Source organism: Polyodon spathula, chromosome 3, assembly GCF_017654505.1.
Source record: "Polyodon spathula isolate WHYD16114869_AA chromosome 3, ASM1765450v1, whole genome shotgun sequence".
Classification (NCBI taxonomy): domain Eukaryota; kingdom Metazoa; phylum Chordata; class Actinopteri; order Acipenseriformes; family Polyodontidae; genus Polyodon; species Polyodon spathula.
Genome location: NC_054536.1, coordinates 42,104,246 through 42,129,635, shown reverse-complemented (window position 1 = coordinate 42,129,635; position 25,390 = coordinate 42,104,246). Strand labels below are relative to the sequence as shown.

Genomic DNA, 25,390 nt, shown 5'->3' with positions numbered 1-25,390 from the left:
TAAACTGTAAAGAATTGGTGGGAAATTATGTAATTTTCCCACTAGGGGTGTGCGACTTATTTAAGTCCCCTCTGAAACTGTGAATCTGTAAAAAGAAAAAAGTAAATTTACGAACTTAGTTGCAGTGGGGGAAGACATTATAATTGCACACCCATAGCTTTTTCAGTGATTGAAAAAAGACATTAGCCAGTTACAGTAATATACATGATCTAAGCAGAAACAATGGAAAACAACAGAGAAAACCCATAACACAATCTCAAATTGGCTTCCTCATAAAAGGGATGCATCCATTTCAGGGAACATTACTTGCCACATATTCAAGATAAAAACATAAACACATGTATTCTAAAAGATATTCAAGCATATATTGTCATTGCTTACAAAGAAATGAAATAAAATAGATTATAAAACGGATTGTTATAATGCTGCATGCTGATTGGCCAATCCGTGGTTCTAAGACATGATATAATCCCCAGTCTAATAACTGTTGGGTAAATCACTAGACCCGTGGTACTATTGTATCACTGCGTCTATTAAAATAATGGTAATAAAAAACACCTGTCAAAATACCTGGCAGTCATGGAATATACCACTGAAAGCATCACTTTAGAGCTGTTTGCACTGATGACAATCAATAAATGGGAAGAAATAGAAGCTGCATCAGCTCATATTTGCAAGTCTCCCGAAAGCGAAGAAAAGAAAAAAGTTAAACCGTAACGCTGAGGTACAGCACTCTAACATTGATGTGCTAGAAAAAACTAGAAATGAAATGAATACCACTAAACAAACCATTTGGGCTGTTAAATGCTTTGCCTGGCTTTCTGAAAAAAAAAAAAAAAATACATATTGAATTCACACAACTAACAAAAGGGCTAAATAACATCCTAACAGATTTTTATGGCACAGTCCGACACTGTAAATACGGAATCAGCAGCTATGATGGGATCTGTGTGGATTGAACACATATGTAAATGACCTCCCGTTAAGTTTATCCTGGTGTCAAATGAGCGACACAGAATTCACAAGTTCAAAGAAGGTGCTTGTGGCTACAATTAAAATACTTAGATGTGAAGGCCAGGACAAAACACAACCTCATCATGCAAAAACTGAACATTTGAACATTGTGAAGCCCTGAACCCTGACACAGCTGTTGTGAGTAAAGTTTGGTTTGACGTCCAGTTACATTTTTGTCAGGCGAAAATAAGGAAACAGACAACTACTGGCAGACTCTTTTGTTATAAAAACAATACACCACCATGACCTTTAACAGAAGTACAAAAAAAAAAAAAAAAATCCACAAAAATCCCTTTGAACAGAACAAAGAACGTCACCACGGATTCATGTTTGAAAAGCCTGGAAATCGCTTGTGTCCAGTAGCATCACTACAGAAGTACTTGTCAAAACTTCCAGCAAATCTGCCTGCCTTCTATCTTCACCCTAATAAAAGAGAACAAAACACGTTTAATTATCACGGTGTATGGTATAGGCTAGAGCCAATGGGAGTGAATTACCTAGCAACAATGCTGACTGTGCAGAAAGGAAGGCACCACACAAATATACACCAGTCATTGCATCTGCAGTACCTCAATACAGAAACTGTCCAACGCTGGATTGCCAGTGAGAGAAATGATGTCTGTTAGCGATCACAAATCGGAGAGCTCCCTACAGAGTTATCAGGAACCGTCGTTAGAAAATCGAAAGTGCTGGAGCAACATCTTGATGGAGGATCAGATCAGATGATCTATTACGCCTCGTACCTAACAACGCACCAAGCAGTGACAATATCCACTGTAACCCATGCCCTCTCATACCTTAAAGCGTTGTTTTTGAAGGGTTTTCAAATAACATCATAGTTTGTTATCATGACTTACCACAACAAGACAGAAATGAGCACAGGTCATAAGACAGACTGGAAACTGATCCACCTGGAGGAGACTTAGACACCCATGGACAACAGCCACATTTTAACGATAATTAAGGCAGATGTCAATGACAACATACAGTACAATAAATGAAAATGTGCTTCATTATTATTAAACAACAATAAGTCCTTTAGCAGACACTTTTATCCAAAGCGACTTACAGTGACTTATAGAGAGACTTAAGGGTTTACTATGCATCGAACCCTATGTGTGTGCCCTGGTTAATGACTACTTCACGGCACATAGCGCAAATCGAAAAAAAAGTATTCTGATCTGTTAGACTTCCAACCAACAGAACAACATTGAGATAATGCTGATGTTATCTGTAATGTAGTGTGTTGTCTGTTTTAAGTCATATAGGGGCTGTTGGTGGTGGAACAGACATCCACTGCACCAATTATTATTATTATTATTATTTTTTTTTTTTTAAATTGACCAATGCCAAATGCTAATACTCACAGATCTGTGTGAGATGCTACAATGGCTGGCAAACACATTTTCCAGCCTGGGAACATTAGGTTAGTCCAAGGCTGCGAGAGTTCTTGCTACACACAATACCCTCAGGGCTGTCAGTATATCAACACCAAACTCCATTAGTCTGTATAAGATGTTCCCTGCACGTTACCCTTTGTAGAAAGCAGCACAGCAGTTACTTTTTTTATTAGATTTTTTAAAGCATTCGATTGCTGGCAATCTTTTAGTATGTAGAACACAGTAAATGCGCATGCAATTAATTTCGCAGAAGAATATGTAACCCAAGTATTAAATATTTTGAATGCTAACATATCTCAGCAATTAATTTGTAAAACTCTGCTAATTTATAGCCTCTAAAGCCAAACCATGGGGACTGTGTTGCACTGGTAGAAGGATACATTTAATAAAAGTTATTTTAAAGTGTAAAATCTAGTGTTTTTTTGTTTTTTCTAACATAAACGCCCCATGTTGTAAATGCAATAACACACTCCAGGATGTGCATTAAGCTAGAACAATGCATTTCTCTTATGCTGAAGATACTCAGCTTTGCCTTACAATACATCCAGGGCATGCCATGATTTACCATAATCCCACCCAGTCATGTGCTACCGCTTACATATTCATGTTTCTCAATTTGTGCTTAAGGGATTCTGCATTGAATTGTTATCTGTAGTATCTTAAAAAAGTAGCCCTCTTTTCATTGTATTTGATATATTATCAAGCCAAGATAAGGTTAAGTAATTTTGACGAGTTCGCATTTATCTGAAGTAGACTTTCAACTTAATTTAAAATATTAAACTTAGAACATACATACCGCAGGCTTGCTGTACTTTTTTATTGCTCTATGTCTGGTCTTTTGTTACAAGAAATTAGCAGAAGTAGAGAAAATGAGAAACTAGATGCCCACTGGGACTCTAGTTTGGCAGGATAACCGCATGTTTTGCAAGTTTCCTTGGCTACTTCCATTGTGGGATGTGAAAATTCTTATTGGGCCTCTTTCTAAGAGCACAATGAAGGGCAGGTACAGTAATCTGTTAATGGAACTGATGGGAACTGTTTAGCACAGGCATCAACTCTACTGCTGAACTCCCCCAGGAGCCAATACGGGGCTAAAATCCACAAAATAAATAATAACAACTAACCTAAGGAAAACTTGTTTCCTTTCTCTATTTTTCTTTTGGAAATTAAATACTCTCATGTGCATTCCATTAAACAGACACAGCAATGCATGTCTGCATGGTTCGTTGCTATCTGGTCTACTTGATCTGTTTCTAGTTCATTTATTATCCTACTTTAGCTGTTTATTACATTTAATTTAAAACATGTTGGGGAAATGCAAAATCAAAACTAGCGAGTTCTGTTGATAATCCACCACTTCGAAAAACTGCTTTCTTGAATTGTATGTCTTAAGAAGAAAAAAAAAACACTTTCAGTTAGCAGCATTCATCCATGGCAGATGGAGGCTTTTAAAGAACCTTAGCCTGCATAGACCGCACCCAACAGTCGACTGAGGCTTAGTAATTTTTAAGAACCTTCAACACCATACCATGAATCCTGAAAGTATAACAACGTTAGGTTATTATGACCCTGGTTCCCTGGAATAGTAATGTAACCATTACCATATAGGTATTTACCTCCTAAAGACCCGAATCCTGAATACCAGCGAGCCTGTGATGCAGTTCAGGCCTGACCCAATATCACAGATCTCACTCAACATCATTTTTCTTTCAAGTCTGCTGCAATCATGGACGCAGCAACCTTGAAGGTTAATGGTTACATTTCGATTTCAGGAAACATGGGTTATGATCAAGGCTCAAAGTTAGCGTATATTTGGTAGCATTTTGCTACCCAGAACTCTTAATTTGCTACTAGTTGTTTTTTTTTTTTAGTATTTTTTTTTATACAGTGGCATTTTTCTGATACCTTACGCTGCAATTTATATGACCGACCCTGAGTGAACACGTACAGATTTACCAGGATTATTTTTTTTAAACACATGCATTATTCGTATCTTTCATAAAGCAGGAAATCATTGCAACTAGAGCTTCCCGATTTGTAGATGACTGAGGTTTGTATCACCCAATGTAGATACACGCCAGACCCAAAATGCAAATCGTATTAGGCAGTGGCGTACAAATACCTACAGTACCAGAACATAGATACAATTTTAAGGTATGAAGTTTATTTTATATACCAAAAGCAAAATTAAATAACTTTACAATTTTATATGATAACAGGCAATGACCTAACAGGATACACCCACCCCTCATTATACCTCTCCTCATTATACTGCGGATTCGGATATGTCATTGTCCTGGAGTTGGCTACCCATTTTACAGTCTAACTGCTCATGCTTTACCTACAATATACACAGTCACTTAGAATTACTGTTTGTTTTATTTTGTGCTGCTCATTGCAAACAAAAATATACAAAACAATTAAAAACAAAGAACTTATCAAATACACATGCATTGCACAATAACACAAAAGATATTAAATATCTACTTACTGAAGCATTTTTTTTTTATTTTATCCAACGAGGTGTTTACTTGTGGCAGCGATGCAAAAAAAAAAAAAAAAAAGTCACACGGCAGTGACGTCAATTCCCTAGCAACAAGCCTCCTATGTTGGGAATGGATTCTTTCAATGCAGCAAGAAAAGAGAGGAAGACTCATGAAATGAATTGGAGACTTAAACTGATGAGAAGCAGTTACCCTCCGCATTTTGAATTAAAACTGTGTGCTGCTTTTTACATGAAAAATGAGAAAAAGCCGTTTGCATAGAGGACTTATGTTGGACCCTGATGCACCCGATAAAACGAGGGACTGGTTGTACAGTATTTGTTAGCCCATTTGTTTTTCTATGGGTCTCTCGCTATATAGCCGCCCTCGATACATACTGGATTTATATTGGACCCAGACACCCACTATATATCGAGTCGGTGGTCTATTAAGTTTATTCACTGTCTGTAATCTTGTCATGGAGAATGGCAGCTCCGGTTTTATTAATGTTAACCCTGGTTTCACCCACGCTAAAAAAGGGACACAATATTACTTTATCAAAATTCTGACTATGAAAAAAAAAAAACAAACAGGAGCAAATAGCTAGCTATAATGTTACCATGACCCAAGTAACAGCTTCCTTGTTTTATCACTACGACTAATAGACGAAATACAGTCTTGAGGTGCATTAATTTATCTATTTTCTTTTTATAATAGACTAGCTAAAGTACCTGCCGTTGCTCGAGGAAATTAAATATTTCAATATTTCATGCATGACAAATTAGGGAACGGTAGGCTTATGTTACTGATCTTGGGTGTCGCACAATGCGCTCGGACCCCTTTCCCTTTTATTAACCTTATTTTTTTTTTAATGTTTGCTCTTTTTATTTATTTTTTTGGTTTCTTTAATTTGAGATACATGGCTACTGCAGTGATCCAGTAATGGGGTTACTAAATAAAGTACCCTGGGGGTCAAAGTTTTGGATCCAAACATAGCCCTCGACCTTCCCCTGGATGAAAGAGGAGGTCATGCAAAGGTTGGCTGCACTGGCTCCTGCGGGGTCCGAATGCAACAGAAAGACAAACTTTCTCTTTTATATATTAAGATTATCACTACCTTGCATACTTCTGTTTGTTTTTTTTCTTGTTTGCTTTTGTTTGTTTTTGTTTTTTTTTTAAATCGTTGTCTTTATTGGTGTGTATGATTTGTTAGTTACTGAAATCTCAGTCAACAACTGAAGACACATGAGGATAATTTCGTACCACTTAATTTGCACCAATGAAACATAACCTGGTTAACCGTACTGATGGCATATCAAATGCTTAGATGACAGATATGGTTGCATGCTTGTAGAACTTAACGATAAAATAAAATACATTTCGACAAGGAATTGCATTAGTTCCATTACTTAATTGAGCACAAGGTGGTTTCAATAAATACTTTCTGATTTAAATATAGAAAGCCTCCAATTCCACAGACTGGTTGACATGGAAAGCCGAGATTTGGCCAGGTGGCAGGATTGGTACGAAGCGTGAACTTGTCCTGGCCTCTGAAAAAAAATAAGCAGGCCTTCACAATAGAGAATGCCTGCATCTCATGGAGGTGAAGGCCAGCAAGTAGCTGCTTTGAAAGATAGCCATTTCAGCTCAGCTGAATGCAGAGGTTCAAAGGGAGGCTTCATGAGTGCATTATGCACCACATTTAGCCTCCAGCAAGGAACAATGTTCTTCGTAGGCGGACGAAGCTGCCAAGCACCTCTCAAATCACCCCGCCAGGAAGCAAGCTCCTGGAGAGAAAAGAGTCAGTCTTGACATGGTAAGCTGAATAGCTGCCAGGATTGACCTTTAATATGAAGGGGGATATCGTCTCGTCCAAAAAGGTAATGCAAAACTGTAGTATAACTGCCATGGGACAAGTTGTGAGGTCGAACCCACAGGGCATGCACCACGTCTGAAGACACCCCACTTGTACTGGGGATGCATGGACACTGCCCTGGCATTCTGTGGGGTGTCAAACCCTGTTGGAAAGACCCAGACTGCTCAGGAGCCAGGCCGCCATAAGGTTTCCCGCGCCTGGCTGAGCAGGTTGTGGCATATCAGCAGTCTCTCAGGCTGACCGCTCAGGAGCTGCAAAAGGGTCAAAACTCAAGTTCTCCTGTGTCAGTATGGGGCTACTAAGAGCACCTTGGTCCAGACCTGCTGATCTTCTTCAGACACATCTGGAGCTATACGAATGATGGGAAGGTATATAACAGATGCCTCAGCAACTGGTGTGCCAAGAAATCTATTCCCAGCGGTTCTTCGCCGCCTAATATGGAAAACCAGAAGGGACAGTTGGTTGATTTCATCACCCTGGCAAATGAACTTCCCGAAGTCAAAGGAGTTTCTCATGCAGCCACAGCAAAGCTGATGAGCCACGCGATTGAGACTGGGCGACCTAGGTACGTGCTATTAGACTCCATGTCCTCAGACAGGAACCCTAGTTCCTGTTCACCTACCTCCTTAGAGGCAGCAATGGACAGTAGTCCAATCAGTGCTCGTCTGGAATGATGACTCTTCCTCTTCCGATTAATAAACGTATCTCCACCCCCCACCCCACCACACACACTTTTGCCTTAATGACAACCTTATGCCCCCTGGGTGTTGACTCGGCAGAATCCAGTATAGTTATTCATACTGTACAGGACCCTGTTCTTCAAGGTCAAAAGGTCAGAGAATTTTAAATGGGTAATGCCCCAAATCCCTGTGAGGGAATCTGCCTACATAAAGTTTGCAATAGACGGCAGCTTTTATTTTTAGTGCAAAATCTATACTTTAAGATACCTAGATGGATAATAAACACCTACCATAGGTGACTATACTTTTTTTTTTTGTTCTGTAACTACCAACACCATGGCAGGAGACAATGGCAGAAGGTGGGTATAGTTTCAGACTGCAGTATCAAATACCTTGCTCCCGAAGGAGGAATCATCCATGTAAAGCTCCTAATGCAATACAAAAGTATTGGAAAAACGCAGCAGGAGCTCATAGCCAGTTTACAAGCATACAACACAGCTGGGATAACAGAATTAGCCAAACATGTAGCCCACTGTCTCTCTGAATTTTGACAATAACCTTTTAACAGAAGGCAGAATGGGTCTGTAGTGTAGAACAGTAGCTATGGAAAAAAATTATTGCAAAGTAAATTGTAGGTTTGTACTACAGTTTGAGGAGTAAACCTTTGGAGGACGAACAGAGGGCTGCAGTTTTATTCAATACCTTGAAAAAGCAATCTTCTGTAGAGAGCAGAATGCTCTGAACCTCAGAAAGGAGTTATGCTGAACAGATTAACAAAAAGACAGGACATGGCACTTTCGCCAAATTAAAGAAAAAACGGACTACACAGACAAACACAGTGATCTGATATTTTAACTATTATTATTATTATAACCTGTTTTCAATCCCGTTCTCCACTCACCCAACACACAACCCAGAGTGAGTGAAAACATGTTGCTTTTATGCAGCTGTACCAAGATGCGATTGCTAATCAATCATTCAATTGGAGTAGTGGTATAACTGCATGTGAATTAATAAAGTGCAATTCCCCGTGCTGGCATATTATTACTTTTTACTTGCACGTGAAGTGCTGGGCAATCCTTGTGCCTAAATACAAATATACATTTTAAACACTTGTGTTACACAGACCCGTTTATATCCTGTGTACCTATGACTATACACCAACATTTAACACACAAAACACACAGGGGCGGGGCACTTTGCCACAGGCACCCTAACAAAAACTAGCTTTCCATTGCTCTAAGATCTTGTAGATAACTTAGCCTGAAACACTCTGCTGTCCTAATTCCCGAAACAGGCACAAATAAATTGTAGAAGTACAGAAAAAAAACTGCCATATATATATATATATATATATATATATATATATATATATATATATATATATATATATATATATAAATACTGCAGTATTCTTTTGGTTACTTACGCAAGAATGTCAGTTTTGAAAATAATAATAATTGCACACACAGGTGCTGGATGTGACAGAGGTTAGGGTATGTGCAGTATATACTTTTATAATAAAATAATTTTTATATAGCGTATGCACATGCCTTCCTGAAAAAGAAATGTAATGTGAATTTTGTTTGACAAAAAAGGATTGTCTAATATTAGCAGACATTTTCTTTGCAGTGCACAAGAAAGTATAGAAGGCACTACAGCATCATCTCTGGTTATTTTTCTCATAACATTATGTTTAAAACTTTAATTTGACTGACAAATGGCACAGAAAGACCGGACTACAATTACATTAAATTACATTAATTGTTAAATGGCAGAGAAAACACCTATGCTTTTATTTGTTACTGTATTCCCTCAGTTTGCAAATACTTCAAAATATCTCATCTGTTTCTCATACAGTACACCCTACCATGCAAATAGCTTCTTTAAAACTAAAATAAATAAATAAAATAAAATAAATACAGTTATACTTAAAAACCGTCACACAATACTATTCAGTTTCATAATTGGAAATTGGACTAGAAAATGCTACATATTTCTTGTAATGTATTTGTAGTGTGAAAGATTTCACTGAATTTAACGTTTGTTTGCCACATTGACACAGAAATTGAAGTTTTTAAAGCACTTTCGTGCCTTTTATTGTTTTACAGAAATAAAAGGAAAATAATCAAACAAAAGCCTCCACATGGAGTGTACTAAACTCTGCACGATCCTTAAACTAATAAACGGACAGCTAAGCTGTTTATCAGTCATAACACATTTCTTGTAATGTTACAACAGAAACAAAAGGTTTACACACTATCTTTTCTGTTAGCCACACAGGTCTCTCTACACTAATAGCCTCTTTCCTTCTCAGACTGCCCTGAACAAACATTGTATCCTGTTTATACACCTGCCTGTTAATCCCAGGCAGGTGACACTAATTAAATTATAAAACAATTAAATAAACTAATTACACCTGTGGCTATGCAAACACATCCACACACACACATTTATCTGGCAGGGACAGGAACTGACCCCATCCCTGCTAACCACCAACGCATTTTCCCTGCCACAGTAGTTACTAAATACAACTTCTTCAACTAACTAACAATCCCATTTGATACAAATATGTATTTTTCAGTATACAAGTATGGCCAAAAGTTTTGCATTACCTAGAATTTTAGCACTGAGACAAAAAAAAAAAACGACAATTTACATCTTTTTTTTCCCCCAACATCATGTAATCAAAAGAAAACCATAATAGTAGTACAGTATTTCATGTTCAATACCAATTTGTCAGTTTTTAGTTAAGTATAAAGAAAACTACAAAGCGGTATGTAATTGAATATGTTAATGTAAAACATTATTCAGCAAGTTTCACTCGAATATAAAAACAAAATTAGTTCATTCTATAGGGCGATGCAAAAATGTTTGGCCATAGCTGTAAAGAGTAAACACATTTACGTGCTGGGGGGAGTAATAAAATATAAATTACTTTAAAATGAATTGAGCTGCCTCTCGGTAGATGGAATGATATTAAAAACATGTAAAGGTAAGTAGTATCTACTAGCTTTCTGCGCACGGCACTGATGAATACACCTGCAAAACTTACCAACATGAGAATCTTAATCATGGATTGATTTAATACAGGGACAGCCTTGTTTCTAGCAGTTCGACTCTTCAGTATATGTTCTCCAAAAAGGTGACTATTTGCGTTCCTGTTAAATCGATACCTGCTACAAATCACATCATCAGAGTAATACAGAGCTTATACAGCTCAGATCTGCAGGGTCTTCTCACTCTTCTGGATCATGTTCCAAGATATCTCACTCCTATTGATGTACAGTCCACACAAGCCTGGCATTTTCTTAGAGCAACAAATAGGCTACAAACATGATTTATATGTTTTCCAACCAGTAAGTAGCCTGTCCTGCTCAGACAAGTTAACAATGCAGTTTAATGTATGAGCTACAAAACAATACTTTAAATTACATAATTATTGGATAATTAAACATACTTTATTATTCGTTAGACATAACATACTGTCCTAACCTTCAAAACTCAATAAGAATAATTAATTATCCTTCCAAACCCTTCTTTCTGCATTCAGGAAGAGTTTGTTTTCAGCTACCTAAGGTTTAGGTTTATTTACTTGTGTCTATGAATAAATGTGGTTTCCTGTACTTGTACAGTTTATAGACCTGAATGTTAGCAGATGTCGTAACAAGAAGCTATAAAAAGTAACTGGTCTAGGCATCCGGTTAAGTTTACCATTCCATATGCTTTACTAAACCAAACTTCTAGTCGAAATGTTTGTCATTGAATGTATTACGTTTCTTTTAGTATTTCTAAATTTAGAACTTTTGAGTGTTTAATCGTTATGGACAATAAACAATTGTTAAAAAAAGGCCTTGTTTAATATTGGTGGACAGATTTATTTATTAGGTGCAATTTGTGACTGATAAGCATAACAGGAGTTACAATTCTGATATTAGACCAGATGCAGAGTGAAGCATGTTCTGTACTTATACTTTGTTAAAAAGCAAACAAGGGACAACAAATGCAAAAGCGCTATATATATATATATATATATATATATATAAAAAACAAGAAAAACACACACCCCATTTTGTGCATCCAAAAGGTAATTGATAACTACTGTACTGTATTGTATTTATCAGGAAATAAAAATATACATGTATAAGATTCCCAATAGAAAAGTGTGAAGGTCAGGGTTTTCTTAGTAGAAAAAAAACAAAAGGACAGGACTTTTCTCATAGAAAAGTATGAAGGACAGGTTTTTTTTTTTTCCAATGCAAAAGTGACAAAGGACTTCTCCAGTGAAGTAACTATTTCCTTCACTTTTTCAATTAAATAACCCCATCTTTTACACTTTTCTACTAAAAGTCTCACTTTAAATACAAGAAAAATGTCCATCACACTTTAATAGATGTCCTTCATTTTAGTAGCACCCTGTTATCCAACATGACACAAGGAAGTCTGCTCCCAGAACACATCAGATATCCTGCCATGGCTTTAATAAGAGCTATAAATAGCCTGCACATCTGTCTAAGTTCAGCATTTCTCTGTAAGACATGGCTTAATTTGCTCTGAGATTGATACTCTCAATTGTACACCCAAACCAAGTTTCATTAAAACAATTTTAAAAAACTTACTACATAGATAGATAGATAGATAGATAGATAGATAGATAGATAGATAGATAGATAGATAGATAGATAGATAGGAGATAGGAGATAGAGATGGGGTTATCCAGATAAATGAAAGAATGTAGGTGTATCATTCAGAGACTGCCAGCCCCCATAGACCCCCAAAATTATGAAATACTACAGTAAGTACACAAAGATTGTTTAGCAAGTGTTGTCACAATTTGTCAAAATTCAAGTGAGACATACAGTACAGATAGAGTCGGATCAAAAAAGTAGACCCCCTATGTTGTGATACCTTCAATAACGTGCTATTTTATGAACTGTATGTAAAAATGTTAGTCTAAACTACAGTACAGATAAGTCAAAGCATACTGAGTTACAGTAGCATGTACTTCTATTCTGATATCATCAATACCTGTGCTAAAGAAAACTAATAATCTGGTTAAGGATTAGGGTGTATTGGGTTGTTTTCAAATGCGCTCTTGACTGAAGAGAAAAACATTTATGCAACTGTTTTTAAATTCCAACAACAAACCCGTTCAGGTTCTCACATGCAGGTGTACTGTAGCACCTCTTAGCACGTATACTAAGTGTAGATACATTTATCATTCACTTCCTGAATAACATATTATGAAAGTTTTTTTTTTTTAATTCAGTTTTCTGGGAATTGCCAGTTTGTGTATGGTTCTAAATGTGCCAAAGTAAACTTCAGTTTAAAAAAATGGGGAAATGGCATACATAGATGGGGAAAGTATAACTGATGTCATCAAGGTAGGTTGAATCTGAATACAAATGACAACTTGGCTGGCACTAGGAATAATTAATTTTCTTACACACTATCTGTTTGTTCTTAATTTTATGTAGAATTTTCTCCGAGAGTCAATTCTGAATTTTTTTGGTTTTTCTACCCATAGAAAAAGATGACTGTGCAGCTCATTCCAGCTCAAGGTGTTTCCTCATGTTGTGGTTGTGGTTCATGTGCAGGGGTTCAAAAGGTGTCCTCTGTAGGCAAAAGAACAACTGTGAGACTCCTACACTCTGACACTCCTAATAACTTGTGTTGTGGCAAAGAACAACCTTGTGCAGTTTCAACACAATTACATTTAGCGGTTCTCTAGAGATACATATTTGTAAATGTGACAAAGATGAACAGACTAAACCCAGAATGTTACACTCAATAGTGTGCTAAATAATGTCTTTAACAAGTTTCCCCATAATTGGACAAGTGGTTCTGTATATGACAACGTGACCATGACATACACACAGCCAGTTGGGCGGACAGACTCTCTTTATGTATCCCCAGATTCAAACATGATTACAAACATGATCCAATCTCTGGCAGGCTCTGTTGTCTTTACAGCCAATCACTGTAAGAATAAGAAAAATTCAAAGCTGCACAGGCTGAAGCGTAAACACCCCAGTGTAGCTACAAATACTAGAACCATCATCGGTGGCAACCACTAAAAAAAGGTGCCTATAATATTTGTTCTATAACTTATTAATGCATTTCCTTATTTTATCTGTGCGGCTTTATATTGATGTTTTAACACGTTCACCGAGTTTAAGTTTGCTTAATTAATTTGCATAGTCAGTGCGATACCTCGAAATAAATGCACTGAGCCGATAAAGAACCTTGTAAAACACGCACGTAGTTGTAAAGGAGTTCAAAGTAAGATTACAGTTCAAACGGAAGGCTCTTTTTGTAATGCTTATCCCATTACCATTAAAGATTGTACAGTATTTATCGAGATTACTCATGGTAATGAGTAACCCCCTGAAAATACATTTTATTCTCTCAGTGTTAGAATTAGAGGGCAAGTAATTCCCAGACCTGGATACAGACAATGGTTCAGGTCTCGTTGCATTTAACTCAGATAACAGTTCATCCATACACCAAAATGTCCTTCTGTAACACAATAACACACTTGATGGCATGGGTTGTTCTGTGTGCTACTGCTTATGCTTGTACTATTAGTAATTAAAGTAATTCAGGTCCAGTGTGTAGTGGTTCATGCCATTATGGTATCACAGTCTACCAATGGCTCATACAGTATCTGCCCTGTTGCTACACTACATTCAGTGTTAGACTCTTGTGTGAACACTGTCTTTTTTCACACTCCATCTTCATTGTGTGCGCTCTGGCTGAACAGTACTGAAACGGACATGATAACTGTTTTATAGAGGGATACTTTTTTTTTTTTAAAGAACGTTATCACATAATAATAACAACATGTACTGTTTCAACAATTCTAAAATAAACTCAAAACTTGTATAATACCTTTTTTCTTCCAAAACTGACAAACAAAACACTATCCAGCAGATTTGATGAAAAACAGCACACAATCCCTCATCGATCCTGTGTTCCTAGCAAGATCTCTCGATTTGCTGAAAATAATTGTGAAAACTTTGAATACAAAGCAAAAGTTATTTAAAATCATATCAGTGTTTACAAAGACACTGCACACCTGTTTTTACTAGGCTACAAGACTGCATACATTTTGTCGTGTTTATTTTTGACCTGCTATTTTGTCCAATTTTTAAATGTGGGTGTTTTTTAAATGCATTTTATTGCTTGTTTCTTATTTCTGTGATATGTGATGTCTGTATAGTCTTTACATTTTTTTTTATTGTAAAAGAGATTTGGGATACCATAGTGTATGTAAAAAAAGGGCACATGCTAGACAAATATACCCCTTCTCCACTGTCACATCTGACGTTAGGGCTTGATACGGTACAGGTACAGGTGGTTCTCCACTGGCTGTTTGTCGAGACGAGCGAGTACCAACCCGTGAAACTCCAGCCTCACTAGACATCCAAATCTGGCTCTGAGCCAAGCCAGGCCGAGGGTGGCCAGGTTCAGTATTTTCATCATTACATTACACCAGTAATGGCGGGCAGTGAGTGTGGTGAGAGAAAAGCACAGCCCTGGGAGGCTGAGGAAGTGCAGGCTCTAGTTTCTCTTTGTGCAGTTAGAAGTGTTCAGGATGATCTACAGTTGTGCGTCAGAAATGAGAATGTTCATGTCCAAATTTCTGACTACTTGAAGCAAATGGGAATAAACCGCAGGTACGGTACATTTAACTCATAAAATTCTACCAAATTTCTCATTCTTGACCTTTACATTAATATAATGAACCAAATGCAAAGAATAAATTCTAAACGTACTTACAAAAATATAGTAAAACAAAACACAGCTGTACCATACATACAACTACGGGTCTCATTGTGCTCGTGCAGCTTCTTCTTTTAAGCACCCAAACACAAAACCACTCTAGAAAAAACAACAACTATCATTAAAACAGGATATCTTTGGCAATTCATATTTTTAAAACCTTCTTTTTTCACCTCTAACAAACTTATTGAACTTTATTAAGATCACGTAATCAGTAAAATTTGTAGAATATAATTCCCAAACATATTTACAAAATCTAGCGATACAAGATACAGCTATACCGTTGGTCTATTAATTTTTTTAACAGCATTTATTTGCGCATCTTTTGGCAAACCGAGTTAATTAATAACAACTGTCTTTCGTTGCATGTGACAGTAGCACAGCTCGGTTCTGCAGTGGAAAAACAACCCAGGTTCCCTTTGACTGAACCGTGAGGTCTCGGCAAGGCCCCGTGCAGCATGGTTGTTTAAAGGAGACAATATTGACAATATTGTTCTTTTTTTGCTTTCGTTTTTATTTGCGACTTGCAGTTGCATGGTCTTTTTTATGGCTTACCATGCAGAATCATACTTATTCAATTGGACGTCTGCTATTAATGTGTAGGCTATATTGTGGTCATTTTGAGGATTTATTTTATTTGAAAGAACTGAAAGAGTTCCTTTGCTATATTGCATTGTAACTGACTGTGTCAAAAGATTACAGGGTCACTCCGTGTCAATATTTCGCGTAGTGGAAGATACAGGTCAGGTATGAAACCAGGCCAAATACAAACTCAATGATGATTTACTGAGATACATTCCCTTTTATGGGGGGTAGTCATACTTGAAACATCTAATTTTGGAGTGATTTTGAGGATCTAAAAATGATACTTAGAATATCAGTAGCCCTATGAATGCTTCTGTACCAACAGCCAAGTAGGTCTTCTCTAGAATTCATGTACCACCACTTTAGTATTTCTGTGTTGCTGGCCCCCAGCTCTGGTTGTGTTGACACGGACCCAACAGTGTTTCATTTTGAAAGATGTCTTGCAGTTCTGATGCCAAGCTTTTTCTATTTTGCAGACAAAATATCTATGTGCTTCAGTTTTATCTTATCCTAACAAATAGCTGTTTTTTTTTATTATTTTAAATGCTTATAAACATGTTTTGGGACCAGTTATAAGAAGTGAACAGTCAGATTATTTTACAAATGGTTTCACGTGGGTACATCTGGTATTAATATTAGACCACCCAGTTTAGAGCGTAAGAGTCTCCTTTTCTTTATTCTGGGCTGGGAACCTTCCATAGAAAATCTACCCAAACAGTGAAATTGGCAGTATTTTTCTAATTCACCATCTTCTACTATTAATTCTAATTATCATACTGATTATTGTTAACCTAAAACTTAGCTCCAATCTTCAAATAAGTGTATGATTTACATGCAAATAAACATTTTCTCATCCAACTAGCAGTATTATTTTTCATGGACCCAGGCTCCCCATAAACTATCTACACATTAATTTATTCACCTTTTTTAGGTGTAAAATTGACTGCACTGGCACTGTAAATGTGAAAAATTCCCCAGGGGCCTTCCCATTGGGGTCCTGATGGGCTCCAAAACCCCTTGTGCTTTGGAAAACACGCACCGCTGCTCCACTTACTATTTTCTGAAGTACCCTGACTACATTACTATGAAGTTATTTCTGAACATTGCATTGTAACCCAATATTAGTACTACTGTTACTGAACTTGAACCTGCACAGGCGATAGATGTTATCGCTATTATTATTTTCTGTGGCAATATTTGTGAACTTTGCTGAAGCAAACGTATTTTGAAGGTGCGTTTTGTTGTCTTCCAATCACAATATGTAAGACTAACAATGTCCATCTACATTAACACTGTACAAATAAGGCTACTGTTTTACTTTAAATAAAACACTGCTGCACAAGCTAAGCTGTATTTCCTGGAGGGTTTAGGAAATGTGAATTAGTAAAACGCTAAATGCAAGATGTGTGATGTAACTGCTTGGACAGTGCGGTACCCTACAGTCCGCATACCGTGTGCACTGCTTACCTGTCCCGTGATGCCAGTGATGAGAGCAACCTTCCTCTTTTTATTCTGCTGTCCATTCAATTCAGAGCTGCAAGCAACTAGTTCTGCACACAGCGCCATTGTCTCTTCCTGTATTTCAAAGGACTCGTGTTAATGTTTCCAATACAGATTTTATATTTTGCAGACTTCCTTACTGCAGTGACAAAGCCGGGTTAGAGTTGCAGTAAATGCGTGTCAGAATGAAACCGGGAGTCTTCCAGCCAATCGGAGACAATCCAGGAAAAGCAGATTTTCTATGAACAGACGAACACACAAGAAAGAGAGGCTACTTTTAAGAAGAAAAAAAAACGTTTTACTCACTTTTCACAGCGCCAACTAATGGCGAGTAGAGTCTGGGGGTGTTGTTATCAATTAACCAAATAATTTATGGTGTGCTGTATCAGCATATATTGCTGTACTAATTGTATTACTAGTGAAGTTTGCAAATGAGAACACCCCTTTTAAAAATAACAACTTATATTCATATTACAACTAACTAATAAGCCTGTCCAACAAGCACAACATCGCAAAAAGTACTTCTACCACTAGAACTGAGAGGTCACATGTTTGTGAAGTTCCTCAACAATCAATTAAAAACATTTAAAAACAGTTATTGAAACTTTTTATTTTTCAAATCTTTTTTTAGTTTTTGTCTCCGTGAGAGATTTTTCCCTCTTTTATTTTTTCACACTTATTTTATTGATTTTATTTTTTGTTGTTTAGTTTTTAAGTTTTAAACTTTTTTTTTAGTTTTAAACTTTGATTTACTTGTTTTCCTTGTTAAGGGGAAAACCCCCGTTGTGTTTGTTTTGTTTTGTGTACCCCTGCACTATTGGAATGCAAGTGTTTTTTTAGTTTTGTGTTCTGTGTCTGTTATTGTTTTGTTTGTTATCTATTCTATCTACTAATACTACTGGCAGTAAAGTATTTCATGATATGCCCCTCTTTACACATTATAGAGGTAGAAACATGCAGTATATTTTAGCTCATGTTGATTCATTTAAAGATACAGCTAAACATTTAAACTGGGGTACAGTAATTAACATATTCTTCTCATGTTGGATATGTGCAGCTTTTGACAACGCTATTAAAACCAAAACCTTCACAAGTCAAGTTACTAACAAAGACTATACGATTTCCCAAGTCATTACTTGCTGTTTATTTAATCTTTTGCCCTTGCAATTTACAATATGTTGGCAAAACCAAAAGACAACTACGAGCTCACATTAATGAACATAAACATGCCATCCGTAGAAAAGACATACATTCGCCTTTGGCAGAGATAAATCACTCCAAATTTCAGATTTAAAATGATGTGGTATACAAAGCTTAACTCAACCTCATAGAGGAGGTGATCTAAACCAAAAATTACTTCAATGTGAAGCAAAATTGATTTTCTATCTCAAAACAGTACAACCTGAAGGAATTAATGAAGAATTAGGTTTATCTTGTTATATTCAGAAAAAAAAGATAAACCATCTTTATTCTGTAATACTAACATTAATGCTATGTAATTGTGTCAACCTGATTCCAAATTTATATGAATTGCTATAATCTGTTTGTTAAATCCATCAATTTATCAACATACTACATTTTATGATCCTATCATCATTATATATGATATTTTCCTGTTACGTAATGTAATTATTTAAGAGTCTATATTACATTTCTACTGATGTCTATGCACAGCACTGATGATGGTCAAATGACCGAAATGTTTGCACTTGTACTGAGCACTTTATTTCTTTATTTGCTTGTTCTTTGGTCAAATTAAATATTTTTTTTTCGCTTACTTTGTTTAGTGGTTTCCTTGTCGCCACTCTCCTGATCATAGTGTGCAGATCCTTTTTGACTTCTGCTACTACGTGTGTTTGTGGATCTATGCACCTGTTTTTGTTTGTTTGGACTTCGATTTTAAGGCGTAGTAAGAACTTTTCTCAAGATTTAAATAAATAAATAAACATAAAAATAACAATAAATAAATAAGCATCAAAACAACAATAAATATAAATAACAATAAGTAAATGAACAATTACAACATCAATAAATAAATAAAAATGCATGTACAGGCTCCACAGCCCCGAAAAAGTGGGCACGGGTGGCTGCAGGGGAGGCTGCCGCCCCCTTTAAAAAAATTACAAGAAGGCACAGGGTCAGATGCCTCCTGAGAGACACCCTGTCAATCAAGGCCATGGCCAAGGTGGTCTGGCCGTCAACCATTCTGGCACACACTGCGATTGAGAGGGGTGATGTACATTCCCATGGAATCCCTGGAGGGGTTGGGCAACAGGGTCCTCCTTTCAAACTTCCCACCTTTCCTGAAGGACGACCTCCTGAAGCCCCATCCTCAGGCTGTAGGAGAGCTGAAAACAGCAATCCACTCCATCCCCCTAGAGTGCAAAGACCAGCCCCTCCGCCACATGTTGTCCTTCCGACGCCAGGTTACCATCTGTGGTGGAGGGTAGTTGTGTGGTCCCCTTTCAGGGGATCAGTTATGTCATTTTTTTATTCCTCGGAGGAGGTGTGGTGCTACCACTGCAGGGAGCTGGGGCACCAGCAAAAGAGGTGCCCCAAGCTGAAGCAAGGTGCAAAACCATCCGCGCCAGCACTGTGCCCCTCCGAGTCCACCTCCCCCCCAGGGCCTCCAAGAGGCCCACAGAGGGGGTTAAAATGACACCTGCCCCCCTCCTAACAACATCCAAGGGGGGGAGAGAGAGGAGGTCCCCAAGGAAGTAGGATCCTCTGCGCCATGGGGCAGCGCGCAGGGGGAGAAGGCTGCCAAGTGGACTACTCCCCTTCAAAGAAAAAGGAAGGAGGCCAAGTCCACAGGGGGGGCCAAGCAGGGGGCAACAAAGCCCACCACCGTATCATCTGTTGGTGGGTCAGGGGGAGTCCCTGAAAAGACCCAGACTCTGACAGGTATCTTGTGGGGGTCCTCAGGACCGGAGAGCAACCTTCCCCCCTACTCCCGGCTCTCCAGTCCTGCTGATTGAACCCAAGGCGCGGGACCCCCCTCGGCCTTCCCTCGAGAAAAATCTGAGCAGGATCTCGCAGTTCTTCTTGACCCCCCTGCGATCCGCATTGAGGAAGACCCTGTACGCGATGGTGCTCCACACCCTCCACTTCCTCGCCCTCATCTCCCACCGAGACACCGCTTGGCGGGAGCCCCTCTGACCACTGGAGGGCGTCGGTCCCCGGTAGGAGGCCCTGTACTCCCCATTGGTCCTGAGAGGATCTGGGGACTTAGGATGGAGGGTGCTGCATGGAGTGCTCGCGTCAGGAGAGATCCTGCGTCACTTTACCAACTTGGACGCCGCATGCCCTTTCTGCGGTCAGTCCAAGTCGGTAGTCCACATTTATTTTCTTTGTTCCAGGCTCCAGCCTTTCTTCCTTCTGTTGAGGAATCTTCTGCTGCAGTTCTGTCTGCATTTATTCCCGACACTCCTCATCTTTGAGCACTCTGTTCGTGGCTCCACCAAGGCGAGAGACCTCCTGGTGAATCTGCTCCTGGCTCTTGCTAGACTGGCCATCTACAAGACCAGGAAGCGTAAGATGACCAGGGAGGGTCTCTCTGACTGCGGAGCCATGTTCAGGGCCCTGATCCGGTCCAGGGTTAAGTTAGAGCACGCCCATGCAGAGTCTGCTGGCGACATATCGGCCTTTGTCGACCAGTGGGCTCTGGGTGGCGTGCCCCCCCTTTTGTTTTGAACATATAATTTGCAGTCCTTTGAACTGTTTTTTCATTTTAATTAGTTAATGGCCAGTCCTTGTTGGCACCCCCTTTTGTTTAGGGGGTGCTAAACAGAATTGTATTCACCGGTTGCCTTTATTAATAATAATAATAATAATAATAATAATAATAATAATAATAATAATAATAATAATAATAATAATAATAAATACACGATTATCCAAAATAGATATCATAATATAGAAAACAGATAAACCAAATATTAAAATATAGTTTCACTTTGTGATTTATTAAGCAATATAACAGAAAGCAGAGAGAGTACTGTAGTTGTGTTAGAGTGGCTGTGAAAGAGGCAGACTGACAGTCAGGAAATAGGATTGTTTTCAAAATATACTTGACATTATTAACTCTGGCTGTTGTACTGAAGCACCTCTTAAAAATGTATGACATACTGCTAAATCTATTTCTTATGGGACTCTAGGCCAGGTTTGCAAATTTGATGTTATGGCGCTAGATTTTAGCACAAGGGTACCTCATATAGTACCAGCAACATTACATTCTGGCACAAGTAGACATCTTTCATTAAATGGACTCACAATTAAAACAATATATATGACATATTTGGTTTAAGAGTATCATACATTTCTATGGGGTTTGCAACAGGGTGAGTTCTGTGCTGGCTGTCTGATGCATGCAGATCCTGCAGGAAGAGCTTGGGAGCCCTTTGGGATCCCCTGTCATTCATGGCATTGTTACAGGGAGGTTGGGAGAGGGTGTGTTGCCTCTTCCTCTCTCTGAGTGGTCAGGAGGCGGGCCGTGAGGTGGTCGCTCAGCCAAGAAAAGAATGTTTCTCTACTGCCCTTTTTCAAAGACGTCCAGTGATGCTAGGTACAGGACCACCAGTGTAAACAAACCTGGAGAAAGAACGGCAGCAGCTGGAGAGAAAGCACAATCAAGCAAGCAACACACAGTTATTTATTGACGTACCCGAGGAGGGATGTGGAGATAGATGGGGAAACGTGGGCAATCCTATAAGTGTTTAGAGAGGAAATAGAAAGGCATGAAGACCCGAGGCGACCGGTGTAGCGGTGGTGGGTGACGCTGCAGGACGCAGCCACTTTATTTTGTAGTTTTGTTAAAAGTGTTTTATTTTCTTTTTCTTTTCGCCTTTTGTTTGTATTATTATTTGAAGCACCTGTGCATGTATATGAAATATTCTGCTCCTCATTTACCATCGTTGGTATTCTGTTTCATGTGTCAGTGAATTCTCCACACCCCACAAAAAAAAATGAAGCGTCAGTAACTAGAATATGTAGATTTCCTGTAAAATCAACTTCAGTGACAGATAAATGGTTAAGATAAGGAGACTGTACTAAAGGACTATGCTGTGCAAAAAGGAGCACAGCGTGAACAATATGTAAGGTACGCGCATAACGATTTCTGTTTGGTTTTCAAGTCGCCTAAATTACAGGTAGATGAATGCTGTTTGCATTATTGTACTTTTAAATATGTTATAAATAATGATGTTTCTGTGATTTCATATTGAAGTAATTACTGTAGTATAATGCATTCTGTTAACGGTAAATACATATTTTTATTTATATGTCCGGGTTTGGCATGTGGAAAAGGTGGCAACCCTACATGACTGTACTACATCACTACCATACCCTGTATTAGTTATATTTGATTGTCACAAAGACAGCTGTAGTGGATGACGTCAGACCAGAAAAAGGGACCAACACAGAATAGACAGATGTGGAGTTTGGTGAAGCTGAGCAGTTGCTTGTGCTCAGCATTTAATAAATGAACAAACAGAAAATAAAAGGTGGTAACAAAAAACAACACATGGCACTTGAGGCCAAATTAAACAGACAAACAAAACAAATAGATACTATCAAACAGGGTGGACGAATGTTGAATACAAAACAGGTACGGTGCTGGTGCTTCCAGCACTCATTTTATTTACTTTTCTTTCTCTTTGTTTTTAATTCTCTCCTCTCCACACCCAATCTCCACTCACGAACACACAACCCCGAGTGAGTGAAACATGCATGCTTTTATGCAGCTGTACCGAGACTCGATTGCGAATCAATCATTCAGTTGGAATCTCGGTACAACTGCATGTGAATTAAATTAGTGCACTCCCGTGTCCACACACTATATGCTTTTTAATCTGCACGTGGAGTGCTGTGCAATCCTCATGCCTAAATACAAATATACATTTTAAATCCCTCGTGTTACACAGACCCATTTATATCCCGTGTACCAATGACTATACACCAACATTAACATACAACATATAACACAAAATACACACAGGGGAGGGCACTTTGCCACATATACCCCACCTTGTGCAAAGCACACATGGCCTCAATGGCCACCTCCCCCCTTAAAATCCCCAAAGTCTCGCTCAAAGTCCTGGGCCAAGAACAGGGACTTTAAGGGGTTGATGGTTGGCAATGTTGCCAGTAGCCAGGCTGCTACTGGCCATGCTGTCAGCAGACGTGCTGACAGTGGGGTGAATCTCTCCTCCCGCTGTACCACTGGAAGAGGAAATGCTGCCAATGGTGCGGCTGTCAGCAAACGTGCTGACAGCTCCCAGAATGGCTCCTTCAGCCGGGGCAAGTCCAGCAGCTGAAAAGCTGCTGGGGTTGGTGGTCTCCAGACCTCCCCCAGGATCTCCAGCAGTGAAGCTGCTGCAGGGGAAGGTGGTCTCTAGACCTCTCCCCACTTTTTCATAGCCGGCAGCTCCCTCTGGTGGGGCTCCGGCCACACTGATACCTGCGGCCAAGCAGAGCTGACTGCAACCCTTGGCGAAGCAGTTCCAGCGACCCTAGGCAATGTGGAGCAACTGGCAACCCCAGGTTATGGGGAGCAACGGGCATTCTTGGGTGAAGCGAGGCAGGCAAACCAAGGCGATGCGGAGCAACAGGCATCCTTGGGCGAATCGAGGCAGGCATCCTTGGACGAAGCGAAGAAGGCATCCTTGGGCGAAGCGAGACAGGGAGTCAGGACAAGCTGGGGTGCGGGTGTTGGCCCTCTTCTCGGCCACTGCTGGTGGAGGTGGTGGAAGCATGTCTAGGACATCATAGGACGTTCCTTTCCACCGCCTCCGACTCCGTCGAAAAAGCTGGCGGAGGCTGAGGCAGCTCCTGCTGCTCTACTCCTGCTGATGGAGGTGGCGGAGGCCCAGGCAGATCCTGCTGCTCTACTCCTGCTGATGGAGGTGGCGGAGGCCCAGGCAGATCCTGCTGCTCTGCTCCTGCCGATGGAGGTGGCGAAGGCATGAGGTCTTCTGGCGACAGAGGTGGGAGCGCCGTGTAGTCTCCTGGCGGCGGAGGTGGGAGCGGCGTGTAGTCTACCCTTAGTACAGGGGACTGGTGCAGCTCTCCCTCACTTGCAGGGGACTGGTGCTGCTCTCCCTCACTTGCAGGGGACTGGTGCGGTTCTCCCTCACTTGCAGGGGAAGGTAATGGAGGCAGAGGAAGCACCTGCTCCTCTCCTCCAGGTGGTGACGGTAGGGCAAGTGATACCAGCAGGCACTCACCCTCTGCTGGTGGAGATGGGGACAGCAGGCATTCTTCCTCTGCTGGTGGAGATGGGATCAGCAGGCATTCTTCCTTTGCTGGCGGAGGTGGCAACAGCAGTCCCTCAGGCTTTGGTTTCCTGCGGTCCCCCCGTCTGGGCACCGGACTCTCATGGTCCCCCCGCCTGGGCGCTGGAGACCCTGCTACCTCGGGTGCTGTTCTATTTATGTATGCCTCCAGGTAGCAGAGGACTTTGGGAGTTTGGGGTGTGTTCTCTCGTACGCCTCCCATTACTCCCTGTCCATAAGCCACAGGACCCGGATGGCTATGGGCACGGACTGGGCCTCCAGCCCAGCATTGTCCTGGATCCAGCCCCTCAAACTGACGGTGTCTTCTGACATTTTTTTTGGTTTTGTTTTTGGTTTTTTTAAACAAGAAACTGCGGTTCCTGCTCTGGTTGCATCTAGGAGTCGCTGGTAGTCTGTCATGAGTATGTCACAAAGACAGCCAAAGGGGACATCAGACCAGAAACAGGAACCAGGAAATAAATGACAGAGAGGTGGAGTTGGGTTGAGCTGAGCGCTTGCTTGCGCTCAGCATTTAATGAAAGAACAGAACAGTAAATAAAAAGGCTGTAACAAACAAAAACACACAGGACACGACACATTCGCCAAAACAAAGAGATGAACAAAACAGACTACACAGACAAACACGGTGAGCAGATATTTTTAACGATTATTATTATTATTATTTTAACGATCAGTATTACCTCTCCAATCGTCTCCAATCCCGTTCTCCACTCATCAAACACACAACCCCAAGTGAGTGAAAACATGTTGCTTTTATACAGCTGTACCGAGACTT

At 39.6% G+C, this 25,390-nt stretch overlaps 1 protein-coding gene across 3 annotated transcripts in view; it reads right to left on the bottom strand.

The window, feature by feature from the left end:
- The window catches only part of gmds (GDP-mannose 4,6-dehydratase), a 449,938-nt gene that overhangs the window by 417,504 nt on the left and 7,044 nt on the right, over window positions 1-25,390 (bottom strand). For 2 of the 3 annotated variants that reach the window (XM_041245279.1, XM_041245280.1), the window contains one exon: window positions 17,291-17,562. In XM_041245279.1, the coding sequence (XP_041101213.1) occupies window positions 17,291-17,389 (99 nt within the window). In that variant the 5' untranslated portion in view covers window positions 17,390-17,562. Of the gene's footprint in view, window positions 1-17,290; window positions 17,564-25,390 lie in introns of those variants that run through there. The other variant, XM_041245277.1, reaches the window with a different exon arrangement.